The sequence below is a fragment of the Staurois parvus genome, unplaced genomic scaffold (assembly GCF_062004578.1).
Source record: "Staurois parvus isolate SC_StPar_1 unplaced genomic scaffold, SC_StPar_1.0 ptg000022l, whole genome shotgun sequence".
In the NCBI taxonomy this organism is placed as follows: Eukaryota; Metazoa; Chordata; class Amphibia; order Anura; family Ranidae; genus Staurois; species Staurois parvus.
In genome coordinates, this window is record NW_028317818.1 from 8886997 (window position 1) to 8909598 (window position 22602).

Genomic DNA, 22602 nt, shown 5'->3' on the forward strand with positions numbered 1-22602 from the left:
GGGAAGAAAATAGAGGAATCCTCTGTTCCGGTCATTTTGGAGTTCTTGCAGGATGGCACGGATATGAATTTGTCATTAAGCACTTTAAAAGTTACAAATAGCTGCTCTCAGTGTTTGTTTTTTTTACAAGTGCCCCTTCAAGAGCACCCCTTGGTTCAAAGGTTCTGTAAGTCCTTGTTCAGAAGGAGACTGGTCAAGATGTCTAGATGCCCAAATTGGAATTTGTCGGTAGCAATAAAAGGACTAAGTGGTGTCCCCTTTGAACTTTTAACGGAAGCTGACCTAAAGATTTTGACTTGGAAGACAGTTTTCTTAGTAGCATGCCTGCTAGGATTAGTTAGCTCCAAGCTCTGACTATCAGAGAACCTTATATGTCAGTTCTAGAAGATTCTATAATTTTAACTGACCCAGGTTTTCTGCCCAAGGTTTCTTCAAAGTTTCACAGAACCCAGGACATTTGTTTTGCCAACATTCTGCCAGAATCCTGCAAATGAAAAGGAAGGAAAATTCAGCGTTCTGGATGAAGAAGGTGTGTCCTAACCTACACAGAAAAAAACAAACATTTTCTTTCATCACAGGCACTATTTGTTGTATATGCAGGAAACAAGAAGTGGAAACAGGCTTTCAAACCTACCCTGGCAAGGTGAATAAAACAGGCTACAGGGGAAGCATACAAAGCAATGATGGAAGTTCCACTGGTTTGGTTTAAGGCACATTCTACAAGGGCATTATCAACCTTATGGGGGGGAAAGAGCTGACGTCTCCCCGGAGCAAATATCAGTAGGGTGACTATGTGGACTTAATGCTCAACATTTATTCGCTATTGCCGGGTAGACATTCTAGCGGCTGAGAACCAGGCCTTTGAAAGAAAAATGGTTCAAACAGTAGTCCCTTCCCTAAGTAAGTAGGTTATTGGTTATCATCTCAGGGGCTGTCCTGGAAGACAACTGGGGGAAAGCCAGAGTTAGACTTACCGGTTACTTTCTTTCCAGGAGTCTTCCAGGACAGCCAGCTTCCCACCAATAATTATAATATTGCATATTTTGGATTGGCATGTGTTCTGTTTCTTTTTGCTCTTGATAACTGAGGGAACAGCAGGCAGGTCTATCTTTTATAATAGAAGCAATGTGTTTCCTGCCCTCAGGGAGGAGGAGCTATATCTTAGGGGCTGTCCTGGAAGACTCCTGGAATTAGAGCTACCGATATGTATAACTTCGGCTTTCTACTTGATTGACAATGCACATTGGCTTTTGGAGTCCCTCAGCTGCCAAATTTCCCCCTCAATTAGTGTCTGTTTATTTCTTCTTTGTTCAGTCACACATGCTCTTCTTTGTTCAGTCACACATGCTCTAAGAGTATGAGCAATTTGTAGGTAACTGAATCATTTGCTAACATGCAGAAAAAATAATGAGCCAAGGGTTGCAGAAGGAGATGAAATGGCACCACATCCAAGGAATTTGAATAAATAAAACAGTGGCTCCCAATTGAGGTAGCCCAAAAGATATTAGGGGACTTTACTAGTGCATTGTCTCCCAAATTAAGAAAAGTACACATACATTAGGTAAAAACAACTTTTATTTATGGCAGTACATCCCACACACATAGTGTTAATAAATATAAAACCCCATCCGACCTATACCTTTAAAAACACATATATTTACTGAACATAACTCCTATTTTTTGTGATCCCATCCACAGTTTTACATACATTTGCATTTGACTACTCTATCCAAGGTCAAAATAATGGCCCCTGTGTATGTACAGTACCAATTCCATACAGTATGCATGTATAATCTTTTACAATTTCAACCAAGATGAGCTGTGGAGGGGTTGCAATTTCGCAAGTATGCGTCTTCAGGAGAGGGGTGTTCAGGAGCTTATGTGAAAATTCCATGCAGGTAGATCCTGAGCCGGAGCCATTGCCAAAAATCACCAAGACGGGAGGCAGGACTGTGGAGCAGACACCAAATTTCCATATACAACAGCAGAAAAAGACAGGGTAACACACTTAAGATCTGGTTTGTGGAAGACACACCCTCCAAATGAGAGTCTCCATAAATGTTCATAAATCCTCTCCACTTTATCTGATATAAAGTGCAGAGTCTTCTAGCTTCCTAAGAATCTAGCATGTACAGCAAAAGCAACATTTAAAAAAAAAAATAATTAGGGGAGGGTTAAACACTTTCAGTTGCATTGTTTCTCGTTAGAGCAGACTTTCTCAACCTTTTTCAATACAAAGAAACCCTTGTAATTACTTTCCGATCTCAGGAAACCTCTGCTAAAAATTACTATATCTACAATTCATGATACACTAGTGAGATGGCCAATTGGAAGAATGGTCCTTTATACTTGTGATCACTTGTAAGAACTACCCCCTTACAGATAGCTAAAAAAGATCAATGGTGTCAGTGGCAACTTACCAAAGAAGCAGAAATTGCCCATTGCTCAAGGAACCCCTAGCAACATCTGGAGGAACCGTGGTTGAGAAACTCTGCATTAGAGAGAGATCCTCTTACTTCCTATTGAGTCTATATCACCGGAAGTGAAGGGACATTTTTCCAATGTAAGGGGAATCCCCTTCTAAAGAGAAATTTTGTTATTTTGCTAGTTACAATTATGGCTTGTGTATACAAATGTTGCACTGTAAAGAGCAATCCATGGTGGATCACTTTTTGGAGGGCATTTGACAGGCAGTGAGGTGATGATATATCACTTCCTCACCAACTATTTTATTCCATAAAAACCTGCACTACTGCTCTTTAACTGCAATATGGCCCCATTCAGTTGCAAAGCACTGTGGCATCTGTATACCTCCATTCACTGTCTTAGAAGCTTAAGAGGGGGCACCTTTTTTCATCCAATTACAAGTTGTTTTTGTTTTTTTGAGGAATAGAATTCTGGAACATTGAGTTGGCTAGCCAAGAACAACTCTCCCCCCTCCCCTTCAGTTTTTGTTAGTGTCCTAGGAAACTTGATGTCTTTTCTCTTTGGAGAAAAGCAAATCCATTTTTTTCCTAGTCCTTTTTACCTTCATCAAGACAATTAAACCCACTATGCAGCTATCCAGATCAACTGAAATTTGGCACTGCCTTAATTGTCCCCACTAGACTGAAGATTGTATGACTAACCTGTAATGTTACATTCAGACAATGGGCTCTGTTTGTGGCACTCTCCAGACACCTTGCATATACTGTTCCTTGTTAGCAGCACAGCTCCTGAGCCATGATACAGCCTCTGGTGTGATTCTGATTACTCAAGACTCCCTAGGGTCTATGTTTTCCACAAAATTCAACACTCTGCATGACGTGGGACATCCTTCGTTACAGGTAAGTTGGGTAACTAAAGCTGTAGGTGATAAATTACATTTTTAGCCAAACTTTAGCTTCAAAGATCAAGTTGGCAAACGTCTGGAAATTCTTTCTTTCTAAGTTCTTGTTTTCCCTAACAGGCTCTGCAATCTGCTGTTGCTGTCATAGCAATTTGCTAGACCCTGTAAGTCCTGCTGCCATCCTTACTAACCAGCCTGTTGTGGATTGTTTCCAGCCTATGCTTGCTGCATTACACTATTGTGTTGGTGAGTTAGTGGACATTGACCATCTCCCTTCCAGAATGAGTCACATGCCTATTAATATGTGGAGGACCCTCTGATAAATACTGAACTGCGGCACTACAATGTAAATAACAATTGTGCTGCATACCCTTTGATAGCAAATGTCTCTTTTACGCACCCTTGACAATTTTATGAAAAAAAATCACTTGTGGTTTTACCACACAAAAAAAAGCCACCACCTAGCCAAACTTCTACCTTTTTGGAGGCAAAAATAGTTATTTTATTTTGGGTTTTTTTCCCATGCTTCTTAATCTAGGCTTAAAGGAGAAGTAGGACCAAAGCTCTTTTGGCCCTTCTTCCCCTGTGGGTCACAGGAGCGCACTTCGTTCCGCTCTTCTGTGACCCGTATTCAGCCGACAGCAGGCAAAAGTCTGCTGTCGGCTGACATCACTCAGCCGGTTCAGGGTCTGAAAAGATCCCAAATTTATTGTCAGGATCCAAACAGATGCCTGACCGGCAGCTGGCTGAGCCGCTCAGCACGCCACTGAGAGCCTGAGCCAGCTGATCTTGCCCACTGCACAGCCCAGTTCTCCAGTGAGTGCTAGAGGGCAGAACAGAGAGACGGTGGCTGACAGTCCAGCATCTGACACCAGCTCACTGAAGACCAAAAACTGTTCAATTAGTGTTCTTTGATCGTTCAGTTCTCAGTCTAGAGGGGGAGGGGGGAGGGCGTGGGGGGCAAATGCAGCATCAGACCAATGCTGCATCTACCTAGGTGAGTATGAATGTTTGCTTTGTTTTAAATTCTATACTATTTTAAAACCTGAAACCCATTTCAGTTGTAAATCCTGGTCTCCCAAGTCCTCCAAGCAATGAGGGGATGACGTGTCATTGCAGACACCTGGTCCAACAGCATTTCCAATGCAAGGGTGAAAGATGTGGTGTCCAGGGGTTACAAGCTAGAGTTTTAATCTCTGCCTGCTTCCTGTTGACAAATCTTACAACCTCTTCATTTAGGATGGACATCGAGGATGCATACTTGCATATCCCTGTCTTTCTAGCACGTTTTGCTGTGGGCACAAAACACTACCATTTTATTACCCTTCCTTTTTGGTTCATCTTGCGCACTCACCAGGGTCCTAGCTCCGATGCTAGTCGTACAGCAGGCATATATCAGGAATATGAAATTCTGCATTTACATATTAATCTTTTTGTAATGAACACAAATTCTTGCCCTTTAACAGAGTGTCAGAGGCATTAAAACCATAATTCTTAGTAAACAAGTTGATAACTGAACAATATTCTGTGAAGTTGGCAAAAATGAGTTTGTGTTTTCTGTTCAGCCACAGCCGGTGTCAGACTCTCATAGAATTTGACAGGCTGCCAGCAATGGGGCTTGACAGGACACCTGCGCTTTCCACCTGCAGCTTCATGCCGGAGCCCCTTGCAGAAGGACTACACACTCATTGTGCATGGGACTTTGTAGTGTGATTACTTAGCTTGAATGAATATTTATTGCTTTCACAGTCCAGTTCCCAGTCTTATATATACACTGTGTGTGTCTGTGTAATTGAAAAAAAAAAGGTTTGGTCTACCGCCCTTCCTTCACAACAACATCCCATTTTCACTTTACTTTTGCTCTTCCAATGCTCTATAAAATCCCTGCGAGCATTAAAAGGTATCCCTGTGTAAGCTTCAAGTTGTAGGCCACATGCACACTGGGTGTTTACCCAGTTTAGAAGCCCAAATCTGTGTATTTCAAATGCGCTTAGACATGTTCAGATGTGTCAAGCATTTAGGTATTCATTCATTTCATTTACCAGAATATTGAAATGAATGCTCAAGCGCTAAACATACCTAGCGTTTAGGTGCATTTAGGCATGCCATTCGGGGTTTTTTTTCCCCAAACACTTCTATTCTGAATGCGATTTTGGCACATTCAGATTTCTGCTCCTAAACGCTCCTGTAAAGGCATGTAAATGGCTATGTGTGTATGGATACATAGGCTTCATAGAGGGTCGTTTAGAGGCAGATAAAAAAAAAAAGTAAAACTCCTGTAAAACAGATGCTTTTTAGTTGCAGTGTGTATGAAGCCTTACTGCAAGCTTACAAGAGATGAAGAAGAGTATTATGCTTCTTCAGACCTGGAAGCAGAAAGTATTTTACATGCTCTTGGCAGCTCAATGGGAGATGGGAAGGAAAGGTGAGTGTGCTACAGGAGAGGGAGACATTAAAGCATAAGCACAGCTTCCATTCATTTTAGTATTCATTTTTTTAATTCTCCTTTTTCTGCTGTAGTAGTCTTTGATAATAATGGTTTAACAAAACTATAAAGGTGTTTGTTGTGGTTACTGTATCCCATAATCCATGATTGCCATAAACTGGCAAAATTGCTGATCTCTCATCCATTTTGGTTAGTTCTGTGCATCTGCTGTCTATAAGAAGCCAATGTGTTACTTGCCCTACCAGACCTTGCATAACCTTGCTTAGCTGATACCTATTGATTCCACACTGTGAATGCAGCCCATTACCATCAGTACTCTTTACTCGTGATGAATAATTGTAGTTGAGATCTGGGCAACTGCCTAAAATATACAGTTAAGATTTGTATATGGGAACCTCTTTACTTGCCCAAGGATTTTTAATTCTGTGTACCCAGTTTGACATTGACACTTCTGTTGGTTCAAACAGTTTATCAATTTTCACTGCATTTGCTTCTCAGCTTGGTCAAGAACACTGTGCAACACATATCCTTGCTGATTGGACCATACATAGGAGAACAGCTACACTCTGTTGAGATAAAAGGTCTGATCAGTGCCCCATCCACTTGTTAAAACCACAGTACTTTATAAGTGCAATAAAAGTACCTGTAACTAAAAAGGTAAGCATACATATGACCTTGCCTCCACCTCCAATGTCTTCTGCAAATGACAAGGGTGTTGTCAGTTAGATTCTGGGAGCAGGGAAGATCCCATGATGCATAAGATGGGGGTTAGGTAGGTATTTGCTTTAACCTTTTTCTTTACGGGCTTATTTGTGCCATTACAAAGTATGATGACTTTTTTTTCTTGAACAGGGTAGGTGACAATTAGAGATGAGCGAATTATTCAAAAATTCGATTCGCCGAATTCGCGGAATAAATTCGATTCGAGGCGAATATATTCGCTGCGAATTTAACTCATAAAAAGGGTGTTTCTAGGCTTCAGAGAGCCTTTATATTAGTGCAGAACACTGTACCTTTAATTTAAATGCCCTTGGAGTCTGCTGGGGAAGAGAAATAATACTGTCAGTCAGTATGACATGCAGATGAGTGCCGTCGATCTTAGAATCACCGCACACTTCACTCATTTGGGCAGTCACGGGGCCAAAACCAGAGTGTGGAGCCACAGTGTGGCGGTGGAGGCAGCAGCAATGGGAGGCCATACAGCAACCTATGACAAAATGGAACCCACCAGCAGTGTGAGGAGACCTGAAAGTGGCACATGGCAGAGTGTGGCGATGGAGACAGCAGCAATGGGAGGCCGTACAGAGACCCATGACACACTCTGGACCTGGCAGCAGCATGAGGAGGCGGTACAGGGGCCCATGACAGATTACGGGCCTGGCAGCAGCATGAGGAGTCGGTACGGGGGCCCATGGCAGATTACGGGCCTGGCAGCAGCATGAGGAGTCGGTACGGGGGCCCATGGCAGATTACGGGCCTGGCAGCAGCATGAGGAGGCGGTACAGGGGCCCATGGCAGAGTGGCGGAGCGTAAGCAGCTAAAATTGAAGGCCATACAGAGGCCTATGTTAAAAAGTCCCCCCAGCAGCAGCGTGGGGCGACGACTATCAAGAGTCCAATGGCAGAGTGGCGGAGCAGAAGCAGCTTCAATTGAAGGCCATACACAGGCCTAGGTTAAAAAGCGGAAGCCGTCAGCAGCGTGAGCAGACGACAGAGACACATGGCGCAGGGTGGCAGTGGATGCAGCAGTATTCGGAAGCCAAACACAGGCCTCGGTTAAAAAGCGGAAGCCGTCAGCAGCGTGAGCAGACGACAGAGGCACATGGCGCAGGGTGGCGGTGGAGACAGCAGCAATGGAAGGCCATACAGCACCCTATCACAAAATGGAACCCACCAACAGTGTAAGCAGACCTGAAAGTGGCACATGGCGCAGGGTGGCGGTGGAGGCAGCAGTATTCGGAAGACATACACAGGACTAGTTTAAAAAGCGGAAGCCGTCAGCAGCGTGAGCAGACGACAGAGACACATGGCGCAGGGTGGCGGTGGAGGCAGCAGCAATGGAAGGCCATACAGCACCCTATCACAAAATGGAACCCACCAACAGTGTAAGGAGACCTGAAAGTGGCACATGGCGCAGGGTGGCGGTGGATGCAGCGGTATTCGGAAGCCAAACACAGGCCTCGGTTAAAAAGCGGAAGCCGTCAGCAGCGTGAGCAGACGACAGAGGCACATGGCGCAGGATGGCGGTGGAGGCAGCAGCAATGGAAGGCCATACAGCACCCTATCACAAAATGGAACCCACCAACAGTGTAAGGAGACCTGAAAGTGGCACATGGCGCAGGGTGGCGGTGGATGCAGCAGTATTCGGAAGCCATACACAGGCCTAGGTTTAAAACTGGAACCCAGCAGCGTGAGCAGACGACAAAGACGCACATGGCAGAGGATGGATCTGGCAGCAGTATGAGAAGGCGGTACAGGGGCCCGTGGCACAGTGCGGTGATGGGGGCTACAGCAACTGGATGCCAGAAAGTGGCCGATAGGGCTATATACTGCATGGAATTATAAAGTTGTAAAGACAGCGGCCTATTTGTCCCTAATAACATGTTTGGGGCATGATTCATGGCGGATTTAGTCAGTTGTGTCAGGAACTGGTGGTTTGAAATCCAGACTAATCCACGCCTGATTCATTTTCACAAACGTGAGTCTCTCCACACTTTGGGTGGACAGTCGTGTCCTCCGGAGTTACAATACCTCCTGCCGCACTAAACACGCGCTCCGATGCCACGCTACTGGCCGGGCATGACAGCCTTTCAAGGGCAAATTCAGCTAGTTGGGGCCAAAGGTCAAGTTTCGTTGCCCAGTAGTCAAGGGGATTGTCTACCTCGGTTGGCAGGGTGCTGTCCAAGTAGGCCCAAGCCTGTTGTTTGAGGTCCTGCTCCAGGTCCACCTGATGCTGCTGCTGCTGCGGCTGGTTAGTAGTTTCCACACTGCGCTGGTGAAGAAAGCTACTCATCATCGACTGCAGACTGAGGCAGCCGCTGCTGGTGGAGCTGCCACTGCTCCTACCACCCCACCCCTCCCCTGCTGCCATGGCAGCGGAACGCGAGCGCACAGGGCCCACAGTGTCTGAGGATGGACGTTGGTACAGAAAGGCAGAGACCAACTGACTACATAGGTGGTTTTTATAGTACTTTATTTTGGCCTCCCTCTCAGCAGGTGTGAAAAAGGCCACCATTTTTGAACGGTAGCGAGGGTCCAACAAGGTGGACAGCCAAAAGTCATCCCTCTGTCTGATGGTTATTATTCGGCTGTCGCTACGCAAGCAACCGAGCATGCTATGGGCCATTTGTGCCAAGGAATGCGAGGGACTCCCTGCCTCCATCTCCACAGCATACTGCCACGGTGCGTCTGGGTCCTCTGTCTCCTCCTCCTCTACCAGATGCTCCTGCTCCTCCACTCCTGTCCGCTGAGTGGAAAAACCACCCATTTCACTCAATAATTCCTGAGCACCAATGTCCTCCTCTACCTCCTCCTCTTCTTCCTGTCCTGCCCCCACAGGGGTCATGTGGCGTTGAGATCTGCGCCACGTCTACCGCACCCTGACCAGCCATTGTTAACAGCATTTGTTCCAGGACGTGCAACAGAGGAATGACGTTGTTCATCCCATAGTCCTGCCGACTCACGAATAGCGTGGCCTCCTCAAAGGGCCTGAGCAAGCGGCAGGTGTCACGCATGAGCTGCCAATGGCTGACATCTAAGTTACACAGGGGAGTACCTTTTATCCGCTTGTAACATCAGGAAATCTGTGATGGCCTTTCGCTGTTCGTAAAGGCGGTCTAACATATGTAGGGTTGAATTCCACCTTGTTGCAACGTCGCAGATCAGGCGATGCTGTGGAATTCCGTTCTGCCGCTGCAGCTCAAGGAGGGTGTGCTTTGCGGTGTAGGAATGGCTGAAATGCATGCAAAGTTTACGTGACATTTTAAGGATGTCTTGCAGTGGGATGGTGGATTTTAGGAACCGCTTGACAACCAGATTGAACACGTGAGCCATGCATGGCGCATGGCACAACCTTCCTTGACGCAGAGCAGACACCATGTTCTTTCCGTTGTCGGTCAACATGGTTCCGATTTTCAGTTTGCGCGGAGACAGCCATCTGTCGATTTCTCTGTTCATTACACTCAGAAGTTCCTCCCCTGTGTGACTACGTTCGCCAAGGCATACCAGGTGCAGCACAGCGTGACACCGTTGCGCCCTGCACATGTGATATGCCGGTCGGGTAATGGGACTTGGCACGGGGGTGGCGGCTGAGGACACGGCGGAAGAAGAGGTGGTAGAGGCGGACATCTTTGCTGGACCAAGGACAAGCAAACATGGAGGCAAAAGCGGCGTGACCTGTCCAAGTTGCTGGTGCGGCTGTGCCGGCACCACGTTCACCCAGTGGGCCGTAAATGACATGCACTGTCCCTGACCGTAGTTACAGCTCCACACGTCGGCGCTGCCGTGCACTTTGGCAGAGACCGACATGCTCAAAGACTGGCCCACCATCTCTTCTACATGTGAATGCAGGGCTGGCACTGCCTTTTTGGCGAAGAAATGCCGGCTTGGCACTCTCCACCGCGGCTCGGCACAAGCCATCATTTCTCGGAAAGGTGCTGAGTCCACCACTTGGAAAGGGAGGGACTGCAGCACCAGCAACTTGGACAGGAGGACGTTCAGCTTCTGCACCATCGGGTGCGTGCTCGCAAACTGTTGTCTCTTGGAAACGGATTCCAAGAAAGACTGCTGACGGAATCCGTGAAGAGGAGTAGCAGGAGAAGGAGCATCTGAACGAGCGGAAGATGCCAACGAGCAACAACTCCCCTCAGCAGAGGTGTTGGAGCCTTGACTGGCTGATAGAGGGCGATTGACGTCGGGTGACGGAGCAAGTAACGGAGCGGGTGATGGAGCTGGGGCAGGCAGAACCGCCGTATCTTTATCACGGTTTTCCCAGGCCCCCGAATGGCGACGCTGCATATGCTGACGCAACGCTGTAGTCCCAACATGGGCCCCCTGGCCACGCTTGACTTTCTGGCCACATAGTCGACATACGGCTATGTTTACTTCCTCGGGCGGCTTGACGAAAAATTGCCACACCGCCGAGTAGGAAACTTTGCCCCCGCTACTCCTCACTGGCTGACTGCTACTTCCTCCGTGCACACCGGCACCACTACTGGTCGTGGTGGTAGGCTGCAGTGGAGCTGGTGCTCTACTCCGTGGCCGTTTGCCTCCACTGACACTGCTGCGACCCTGCTGCCTCCTGGGCAACCCACCGACTGTTTTGCTCGCTGGCAAGCTGGCACCCTCTTCTCCTGATGATGCGGAAGCAATAGCCTGATGACGACGAGGCTGCCAAGTGCGATCAGCCTCATCATCATCAATTAGGGTCTCCGCGTCACTACTAGCCCCCTCGGCTACGTGTGGGTCAGGAGACAGACCTGTCTCTAGACCGGCTACCGAGCCACTCTCCTCGCCAGTACTTCTTCGCCTGGCTGCTGAAGAGGCGGATGTCTCCCCCCGTTCCTGACCGCCCTCTGTTAGCTCTTCCTCACTGTACAGTGGGGCTGAGCCCACAGCATGCGATACTTCGCTTGGTGAGGGAACACCAAAGGACAGGGGCAGGTAGAGGACACGTGATTTCAGTGGGCTTGCTCCCGGGCCATGCCAACTAACGGTTGTGTCTGACGTACCCACCGACCGTTGGCTGTAGGTGTCAGAGGTGACCTGGGAAGAGGAAGACGACCGAGTCAACCAATCGATGACGGCAGGGTTGTCGGTGGAGACACGACCGCTGGATGACACCGGGAGCACTGGCCTCTGGCTGCGACTAGTGCTGCCTCGACCCCTCCCTCTGCTGCCACGTCTGCTCGCTCCTGAAACATTGCCTCCTCTGCCACTCCTCTGTGTGTTGTCTGACATACTCTTTAATTCAATAAGCACCCCAAAAATAAAACCGGATTTAACTCTTTGAACGTACAATAGTGGTTGTGAAGCAGAAAGTCAGTTTATTGTACACAATCGGTCAATTGCAGCTTGCCGTTGGCTGGAAACTGTACGTTTGTGTCACTGGAATGCACTAATCACCCAAAAAATATTACCGCCAGCCGGCGTGTAAATGGATTTAACTCTTTGAACGTACAATAAGTAACGATTCTGTGTCCCTGAGTAACGATTCTGTGTCCCTAAAGTCTCTGTGGCCCTAACTCTGTCCCTCAATACACAGAGGTCTGTCTCTCTTGAATGACCGGAGGCTAATGGAGAATTCGAAGATGGCCGCGATTTATAGCTCCACCATTACACAGTGCTGGCTGGCTGGCTGCTGATTGGCTAATGCGATCACATGTCATGATTCATGACTCATGAATGCATTATGGGTCAGCGCGCCTTGTCTGCGCGCCTTCCCAGAGATCCCCGCCCCATCTTCTCTGTCTATTTTCTCCTGTCGCCACACATGTCGCCGCCATTTTTGGGAAAATTCGATTCGTGCATCCGAAGTTTGCTAATCTTCGGATTCGTCGCGAATCGAATTTTTCCAAATCTTCGAAACGAATTCCACTTCGTCATGTTCGATTCGCTCATCTCTAGTGACAATGATAAAGTAAGCGGATTTCACATTTTACTTCAAGGTCCACTTTATTTATAAATGTATTTTATTTTTTACTCAATAAAATTAAATCTATTCTGATGGGAAAAATATTTAAAACTAGCATGGCTAAGTTATAGTCATTGATGTGGAAGTAGAAATGGAAAGTTACAGAATCACAAACAGCTGAGCAGTAAGCATTTTGATCAGGAGATCAGCAGTAGCAGCCTTTGTATTCCCTCAGTACAGTTTTCTTTTACAGGTTTTTTTTTTTTTTTTTTTTTTTTTTTTTAATATACTGTATCTACCTGTAGTTCAACTTTAATTTTAGTCACTATGGGTAAATGCACTGCCATATTAAATCAGTATGTTACAAGAAAGGCCTGGATGTTTCATGTTGCATTGCTCATGCGTACTTCATGGACTCATTCAAGTAACATACAGTTGTGACCAAAATTATTCAACCCCCACTGAAATTGAGTGTTTTGGCCAGTTTGACATTGCTTTTGATCATTCAGTCATCTTGCTTACATTTACATTAAAGAGGCACTTGTAGGTCAGACAAATATAACATAACAGTTATAATGAAATAACCACAAATGTCTTTTCTGTGCTCACAGCATTATCAGTTTTATTCAACCCCCAAGTGACATTCAATCTTAGTACTTAGTACAGCATCCTTTTACAGTTATAACAGCTTTTAAACGTGAAGCATAGCTTGACACAAGTGTCTTGCAGCGATCTACGGGTATCTTCGCCCATTCTTCATGGGCAAAGGCCTCCAGTTCAGTCACATTCTTAGGCTTGCGCACTGCAACTGCTTTCTTTAAGTCCCACCAGAGGTTCTCAATCGGATTTAAGTCTGGTGACTGCGATGGCCACTCCAAAATGTTCCAGCCTTTCCTCTGCAACCATGCTCTAGTGGACTTGGAGGTATGCTTGGGATCATTGTCCTGTTGAAAGGTCCAACGTCTCCCAAGCCTCAGGTGTGTGACGGACTGCATCACGTTTCCATCCAATATCTCCTGGTACTGAAGAGAATTCATGGTACCTTGCACACGCTGAAGCTTCCCTGTACCTGCAGAAGCAAAACAGCCCCAAAGCATGATTGACCCTCCACCATGCTTCACAGTAGGCAAGGTGTTCTTTTCATCATAGGCCTTGTTCTTCCTCCTCCAAACATAGCGTTGATCCATGGGCCCAAACAGTTCTAATTTTGTTTCATCAGTCCACAGAACACTATCCCACAACTTTTGTGGTTTGTCCACATGGCTTTTGGCATACTGCAGTCGACTCTTCTTATTCTTTGGAGACAGCAAGGGGGTACGCCTGGGAGTTCTGGCACGGAGGCCTTCATTACGCAGTGTGCGTCTTATTGTCTGGGCTGAAACTTCTGTACCCACATCTGACAAATCTTTTCTCAGTTCCTCAGCAGTCACACGGGGACTTCTCTCCACTCTACGCTTCAGGTAGCGCACAGCAGTCGAAGTCAGCATCTTCTTTCTGCCACGACCAGGTAGCGTTTCAACAGTGCCCTTTGCCTTGAATTTGCGAATGATGCTTCCTAAGGTGTCTCTTGGTATGTTTAACATCTTTGCAATCTTCTTATAGCCATTGCCCTTCCTGTGAAGAGAAATCACCTCTTCTCTTGTCTTCCTGGACCATTCTCTTGCCTTCACCATGTTTGTAACCACACCAGTAAATGTCTAGAAGGAGCTGAGTATCACAGTCATTTTAAAGCTGCCTAATTGGTGCTTATTATGCTTGATTGCTGCTCGGTGACATCCACAGGTGTTTTCAATACCTGATGGAAAGCACCTGTATGAACCTCTGTTCTTCAGAGTGGTAGTCTTTAAGGGGTTGAATAATTGTGGCAATGAAGAAACCACATAAGAACCATTTACTACTGTATTACATAAACAATTGATGTCATTTTAGTTGCATTTGGGTAGTTACAACGTCCTTGTAGGATTTGATTCTGAATACAATTCCAAATGTACACTATAGTCCCTAAACCCCTTTACAGCATTGGGGGTTGAATAATTTTGGTCACAACTGTAGTATAGTTTTGCCATGTTCAGATAGGTTTGTTTTGGAGTATGGTGTGTGCTGTCTGTAACTCAGAATTTTTTTTTTCTTTCTTAGAAAAGAAAGCATAAGCTGCTTGTCTACAAGTTACAAGCCATCTGTGAATCAAGTCTAGAAGAATGGCATCAATGTTGCTTTCAAGACATATGACACAGGCCCTGCAGCAAAACCTCAGATTACTTGTGCCATGTAAGTAAAACTTAATATCCATTTTTAGTAAGAAGTGTAACGAGATTGTTTAACCAATTCAATATCGAGCAATTTTACACCTTCCTGCCCAGGCCAGTTTTCAGGTTTCAGCGCTCTCACATTTTGAATGACAATTGCGTGGTCATACAACATTGTACCCAAACTAAAACTTTATCATTTTCTTCACACAACTAGAGCTTTCTTTTGGTGGTATTTAATCATCGCTGGGGTTTTTATTTTTTGCTAAATTAACAAAAAAATACCGAAAATTTTGAAAAAAAAACACTTTTTTCTTTGTTTCTGTTATAAAAGTTTGCAAATAAATAATTGTTCTTCATAAATTTAGGCCGAGATGTATTCTACATGTCTTTGGTGAAAATAACCCATATGGCGGCCTCCCGGAAAGCTAATACATTTTCACGGACGCCATTTGGCCATAGGCCAGGCGTCAAATGGTTAAATATCAATGTAAAAACACATACGTGTGTGTATAACTGGTATATAATGTTGTTATGCATACAAAATAAAAGGGTAGCTACACTCATTGAGATGGTGCCCATAAAAACAACTGTATTCAGTTACTATATGTAAATGCAAAAAGGAAAAGACCAGTTGAAACGACATGTTGGTTCTTGTGGCCAGTGATATGTCTACAATGCAAACCATCAGGTTAGTGACCAGGGATAAAATCAGTTGAATTTATATGCAAGTCTTGATGTCTTATCGTACAGTACACCAGGACTGATTCATTGACCATAAGTTATATGCCCCTACCTTCAAGTGATTGGGTGCTGGATCGACTCATCCATATAAGCCTGCCCACTTTGTGTCCTTATACTAGCAACTAACAACGAGAATTCTGCTGCAGGCTATGAGGAAACTCTACATTCCTCTCAGGTTGATAGCAGTTGCCTTGTGCCAGAGAAAGGTCTTCGACTGAGACTACATCATCCCCTTGATGCGTGCCCCCTCACAGACACTCAACATTTGGCCTGTCTGACTAAAGCAGAATATGGCCACAGTCTGATCTATTTCAGATATTATCAATGGTGGATGCCAACAGCCGTAAACACCCCAGACTATATTCATCCCATACTAGTAGTAGTCTCTAGCTAAACCTAAGAAGAGAAAAACAACGCCTCTAAGTGTAGACTGTAAAAAGTATTTACTGGTGAACATAATTAAAACCACTCACATGTAGATGGTAAAAAGTAGGCTCATAAAGGGCTAACATTGCGCAATCTGGACCAGAGGACAGGAATGCTGGCTGGACAGCAGGGAGCGCTGGAGAGGTGTCAGAGTGGAGCCTGTAGTGCAAGTCTGTGTGAACTCTGGCTAGCCTGAAGGTGAAAGCCTGGCAAGTCCCTGTGCACTCTGGAGCAGCAGCGATGGCGTGTGATGTCATAGGTATGCAACGTGTTTTTGAGCATGCGCAGGATCCGATGACTGGCACGCTGCTTTCTCAAGCATGCCCCATCACTGGTGTTGGTGGAAGGAATAGTGCGTCATCACTGGTGTCAATTGGAAGGAGTAGTGCCCCATCACTGGTGTCGGTGGAAGGAATAGTGCCCCATCACTGGTGTTGGTGGGAGGAATAGTGCCTCATCATTGGTGTCATTGAGAGGAATAATGCCCCATTGTTGGTTTCAGTCGAAAAAATTAGTTCCCCAATGTTGATGTCAGTGGTAAGAATTGTGCCCCACTACTGTTGTCAGTTGAAGGAATGGTGCCTCAACCTTGTTGACAGTGGGAGGAATAGTACTTTCTGTTAGTGGGAGAAATAGTGACCTGAGGGCCAGGTAAAGGCAAGCAAAGGGCCACATCTGGCCTGCAGGCCGCAGTTTGGAAACCACTGATATAAACCATCAAGAAGAGTAAATATTATGTTTAAAACGCATAACATAGCTGGAAGGGCCATATCTTAAAAGGCATCGTCCGAGGGAGCTAATGGCCCAAGTATGAGTCCAGATGTGCACTTGAAAGAATATAAACAAAACAGCCACAGTATTAAGAAGTCACAACGCTGTTGAATAATTTTTAAAAAAGCCAAAAACTTAATTTTCAGTCGTATAACAAATTATACAGAAGACTAATATAGAATCACTATATTATTCATAATGGTAATGTAAGCTTGTGTCCTGTTTACTGAAATTTTGTGGAGAGAACAAATAAAAACTTGGAGCAGGTGTTTGTATAGTAGTATTCTGTTTAGGAACAAAGAAATAAAAAAATTAAAGGGCCTTGGGGGGAAGAAAAGGCCCTAGGACAGAGTAGCAGAAAGCAGGGGAAAGAGAGAGAAAAGGAAGTAAGAGAAACATATACCTATTCAGGGACCAAGGGGTCAGAGAAGTAATGTTCTCTAATCGTGCTGAGAATAAGTTATCCATGGCATCCATGTTTTTAGAAATCCTGTTTATCTAGATGATTTGTCACTTTTTCATTGATCATAGTAACAGTTTTTTAGGTGGTTTTTAACCTCCTGAAAGTTCAAGGAGTGGGATCTCCAAGAATGGGCAAGAGTTTGGTACACTAAAAATGAAACCAAATCATTTTGCTGTTTTACAACATATGGCCTGTGGGGGTTTCTGCAGCTTGGCTTTGACTGGGTAATTGTGGCAGTTTTAGTATAAATCCAAGAAAGAGCTGCCTGTAGCTGACAATAAGATTCCATCTGTAATTTTTTTTTTTTTTTTTTTTAAAGGGTATGCTAGTTGTCAGTATTCTGTGTTATACATGAACAAGTTTGATTGTTTGCTCTTTCTTTAAGGTCAGTTACTAAAAAAAGCACAGTATTGTAGAACATATTCTAGGACAATGGTTCTAAACCCTTTTTTTTTTTTTTTTTTTTTTTTTTTTTTTAAATTATCGCTCTCCCCTTTGCCAGACTGTCAAAACGATCATCATCTTCATCACCAGTCCTATTATATGCTAATAGGATTGTTTAAGGTGTTACTAAATCTGATGGGCACTGATTAGCACTGATAGACTGCACTGATGAGGAGGCCATTATAGGCGGCACTGATGGACACTGAAAAGCATGACTGATGGGCACTGATAGGCTGCACTGATGGGTACTGAAAGGCGGCAGCGATGGGCACTGAAAGGCCGCACAGATTGGCACTGATGGGTGCTGATAGATTGCACTGATGAGGAGGCCCTGATAGGCGGCACTGAAAGGCATCACTGATATGTGGCACTGATGGGCACTGATATGAGGCACAGATAGGCAGCACTGAAAGGCGGCAGTGATGGGCACTGATGAGGCACTAATAGGCTGCACTGATGGGCATTGACAGGCATCACTAATGAGCACTGAAAGGCGGCATTGGTGGGCTCTGATGTGTGGCATTGATGGGCACTGAAGGGCGGCACTAATCATCAGGACATACAGTCAGAATTGTGTCGATGTCCCAATATTTATGGACCTAACATTTTTGGCTCTATACACCACCACAATGGATTTGAAATGAAACGAACAAGATGTGCTTTAACTGCAGACTGTCAGCTTTAATTGGAGGGTATTTACATCCAAATCAGGTGAATGGTGTAGGAATTACAACAGTTTGCATATGTGCCTCCCACTTATTAAGGAACCAAAAGTAATGGGACAGAATAATCATAAATCAAACTTTCACTTTTTAATACTTGGTTGCAAATCCTTTGCAGTCAATTACAGCCTGAAGTCTGGAACGCATAGACATTACCAGATGCTGGGTTTCATCCCTGGTGATGCTCTGCCAGGCCTCTACTGCAACTGTCTTCAGTTCCTGCTTGTTCTTGGGGCATTTTCCCTTCAGTTTTGTCTTCAGCAAGTGAAATGCATGCTCAATCGGATTCAGGTCAGGTGATTGACTTGGCCATTGCATAACATTCCACTTCTTTCCCTTAAAAAACTCTTTGGTTGCTTTTGCAGTATGCTTTGGGTCATTGTCCATCTGCACTGTGAAGCGGCGTCCAATGAGTTATGAAGCATTTGGCTGAATATGAGCAGATAATATTGCCCGAAACACTTCAGAATTCATCGTGCTGCTTTTGTCAGCAGTCACATCATCAATAAATACAAGAGAAGCAGTTCCATTGGCAGCCATACATGCCCACGCCATGACACTACCACCACCATGCTTCACTGATGAGGTGGAATGCTTAGGATCATGAGCAGTTCCTTTCCTTCTCCATACTCTCTCTTCCCATCACTCTAGTACAAGTTGATCTCGGTCTCAACTGTCCATAGGATGTTGTTCCAGAACTTTGAAGGCTTTTTTAGATGTCGTTTGGCAAATTCTAATCTGGCCTTCCTGTTTTTGAGGCTCACCAATGGTTTACATCTTGTGGTGAACCCTCTGTATTCACTCTGGTGAAGTCTTCTCTTGATTGTTGACTTTGACACATATACACCTACCTCCTGGAGAGTGTTCTTGATCTGGCCAACTGTTGTGAAGGGTGTTTTCTTCACCAGGGAAAGAATTCTTCGGTCATCCACCACAGTTGTTTTCCGTGGTCTTCCGGGTCTTTTGGTGTTGTTGAGCTCACCGGTGCGTTCCTTCTTTTTAAGAATGTTCCAAACAGTTGTTTTGGCCACGCCTAATGTTTTTGCTATCTCTCTGATGGGTTTGTTTTGTTTTTTCAGCCTAACGATGGCTTGCTTCACTGATAGTGACAGCTCTTTGGATCTCATCTTGAGAGTTGACAGCAACAGATTCCAAATGCAAATAGCACACTTGAAATGAACTCTGGACCTTTTTATCTGCTCATTGTAATTGGGATAATGAGGAAATAACACACACCTGGCCATGGAACGGCTGAGAAGCCAATTGTCCCATTACTTTTGGTCCCTTAATAAGTGGGAGGCACATTTGCAAACTGTTGTAATTCCTACACGGTTCACCTGATTTGGATGTAAATACCCTCAAATTAAAGCTGACAGTCTTCAGTTAAAGCACATCCTGTTTGTTTCATTTCAAATCCATTGTGGTGGTGTATAGAGCCAAAAATGTTAGAATTGTGTCGATGTCCCAATATTTATGGACCTGACTGTATGTCGGAAGTGACGCTGAGGTCTGATAAAGGAGCCCTTTGCACATGCCCCTGAAACACATTACCGCCCCCACCTTATATCACTTCTGACGTATGCGTTCTACTTCTCCTGAGGTTCTGCAGCCATCTTAGTTCTGACTTCCCTGCATTCCATGAGTCATGCTGGACAGCCGGACGGCCCTTAACCAATACCACCAGGAACAACGGTCGAATTTACTATGATGAGCCTCTCATGTTTTGACTTCGTGTAAATGGAATTTTATCTTTGTATGTTAATAAACTGCCAATACTACACTTGGAGGCGCCTTCTTTTCATCCTTCAATGTCTGAAAGCATTACTAGTCTCTGGTGAGCTGCAGATAATGTAACCACAACTACTATTCAGGCTGCAAATACAACACTTGAGAGTGGTTTTATCTCTTTCTACCTGCCTCCAGCAAAAAAAAAAGTTTTTGCCTTGAATCCACTTTAGGACATATTTTGTACAAATGAAAACTTTAGCATACAAGTCAGAGGCGTAAGTAGAAACTTCAGGGATCTGGTGCAAGAAACCATGAAGCCCCGCCCCCCCTGGTTAGTAGCAGCTGTGGTGGTGGTGGAGGGGGAAAATGGGATCAATGGCAGTGCTGGGGGGAAGGAGGATGGAATGAGTGGCAATGGTGGTGGTGGTGGGGGAGATCACTGGTAGTGCTGGGGGCGTGCGATCAGTGGAAGTGCTGAGGGGTTGATGGGATGAGTGGCAGTACTGCTGGGAAGAGATCAGTGGCAGTGCTGGGGAATTGATGGGATCAGTGGCAGTACTGGAAGGGTAATTAGTGGCAGTGCTGGGGATTGATGGGATCAGTGGCAGTGCTGGCGGGGGGATGGGATTAGCGGCAGAGGTGCTGGTTGGGATCAGTGACACTTGCGGTCAGTGTTCACTCGGTTCCCCCTGTAATGCTCGTTGTCTTTTAGCTCCCTCCACACCACGTGTCTCCACTGACACTTATTAGGAGATGGGGTCTCCTCACACAGCGGCTGCAACCTCTTGCAGCAACTCCCCCTTCACTGTACTGGGTCAGCTGACTCTCTTCTGCTCTGTTTCCGATTTCCGACAGCATGCCCCATCATCTGTCTGCAGCTGCAAATTGAATGGGTGGACCTAGTGGAAAGACTGTAAGGGCAGTCCACTGCGGTGCAATAAGTGTGCTATCTCCCCTCTCCTGACCCAATCGTAACTAGAGAAGTAGTCAGCGTGCCGCCCCCCTCCCCCCACAGTGGCGGAACTCCAGGGCCTGATTTTAAATGTGATCCTGGTAGTTCTTCCACTGATAAAAGTACTCTGGTTACACCATATTAACTTAGAACCTCAAACACTATATAGCCATTTCAATAATACCACTGGCTTGGATGGTCTTGGTTTAATTTAAACTGGACCATATCTGCATTGAGTTTGCAGGTTGACAGTGGGGTTTATTTACTAAAGCTGGAGAGTGCAAAATCAGGCTCACTTCTGCATCAGCTTCCAGGTTTTATTGCCAAGGTTCTTAATTGAACAAGCTGAGATTAGAAGCTGATTAGTTTCCATGCAGAAATGAGCCTGATTTTGAACTCTCCAGCTTTAGTAAATAAAGCCCATTGTGTCTTAATGTCAGTTCCTTCTAACAGCACCAGTTTCCTCCCACTATCCAGAGTGCATCTTGTATACTGGTTGAAAGTGTACACCACACATACTGAGACCAAATTAACCACAGTAGAAGTAGATGTGGCCAGCAGAAAGCTTTTGACCATAGGAAGAGAAGACTGCAGCAGATCATAGTTCTATATCTGGAGTGGTAGAGGGTAGGGTATTTGCACTTCTCTTTTAGGTTGGATTCAGACATATGCATATAGGTGAATAGCTCAGAGAATACAAAGGGTCCGGTGCATGGACTAAGGCTTGGTTCACAGTAGTGCGGGTGGAAGCTGCTGTGGGACCTGTACTTCGTCCCTCAGCTGCAACTATCCGCACACAAAATGCAGGACCCGCGGGTGCTAATAATCCTAATGGCATGCTGCCTGCACTGGAAATTGCACCCGCACTGGGCAGGAACTACACTGTAGTGCTGTTCGCAGTGCAAGCTGCAATTTTTTGCCCTGCGTTTTGTGAGGCACAGCAGCCCATCCAGATGAATGGACTGCCATGCCGTGGCCCACAAAACGGCACTAGTGTGAACTGAACCTAAAGGGAGAGAGGGACAGACAAACACTGCAGCTTCTGTGCATGAGAGCCACGTGGGGTCGGAAGTATAGCATGAGCCATACTTCCTGGCTTTAATAAATTTGTATATATAAAGAAATAAAGCATAACCTTTTTACAGTACAGATTAAAAAAAAAATAGCCTGGAGTTCTGGTTTACATTGTAAGGATTGCAGCACAGAGTGATGTGGATGGTTATGCGTTCATATAAAGTCCTTTGTAATATGTTGGTTCTAAGTAATACAGAAAATAATAACTGAAATCCAGCCTATGTGTGAATAAATCATCTTAATATACAAATATATCTTTTGCTATGTTTTATGTGCAGCGTATCCTTAAAAAGCTAGGGAAAATTACTTTACTGATCTTGCAGCACAGAAGACCTATGACTGGAGAATTTCAGTTTTAAATGATTTAGACTGAATCACATAAAGCCTTAGATTTCATGGCTTGTCATCCTTCTGTCAAAAAATGTTTTCATCATACTCAGCTGTGACAGTTGTTGCATGAGCTATAAAAATGAATGGGCTGACTAAAAGTGGAAATGTATTAATCAGATACACTGTATAAGAATAATTGGCCTATCTGGAATTTTAGGATTAAAAACTAAAAAGAAATATTAATGTGTGAATCATTGCAGTCACTAACACCAATGCTGGGAGTTAGTATTGAGGTCAC

The 22602-nt window shown here is 45.1% G+C and overlaps 1 protein-coding gene across 2 annotated transcripts in view; it reads left to right on the plus strand.

The window, feature by feature from the left end:
• Positions 1-22602, plus strand: part of ABAT (4-aminobutyrate aminotransferase) — a 209604-nt gene that overhangs the window by 44146 nt on the left and 142856 nt on the right. For both annotated transcript variants that reach the window (XM_089692117.1, XM_089692112.1), the window contains exon 2: positions 14541-14672. In XM_089692117.1, coding sequence (XP_089548243.1) covers positions 14603-14672 — 70 coding nt within the window. In that variant the 5' untranslated portion in view covers positions 14541-14602. The remainder of the gene's footprint in view (positions 1-14540; positions 14673-22602) is intronic.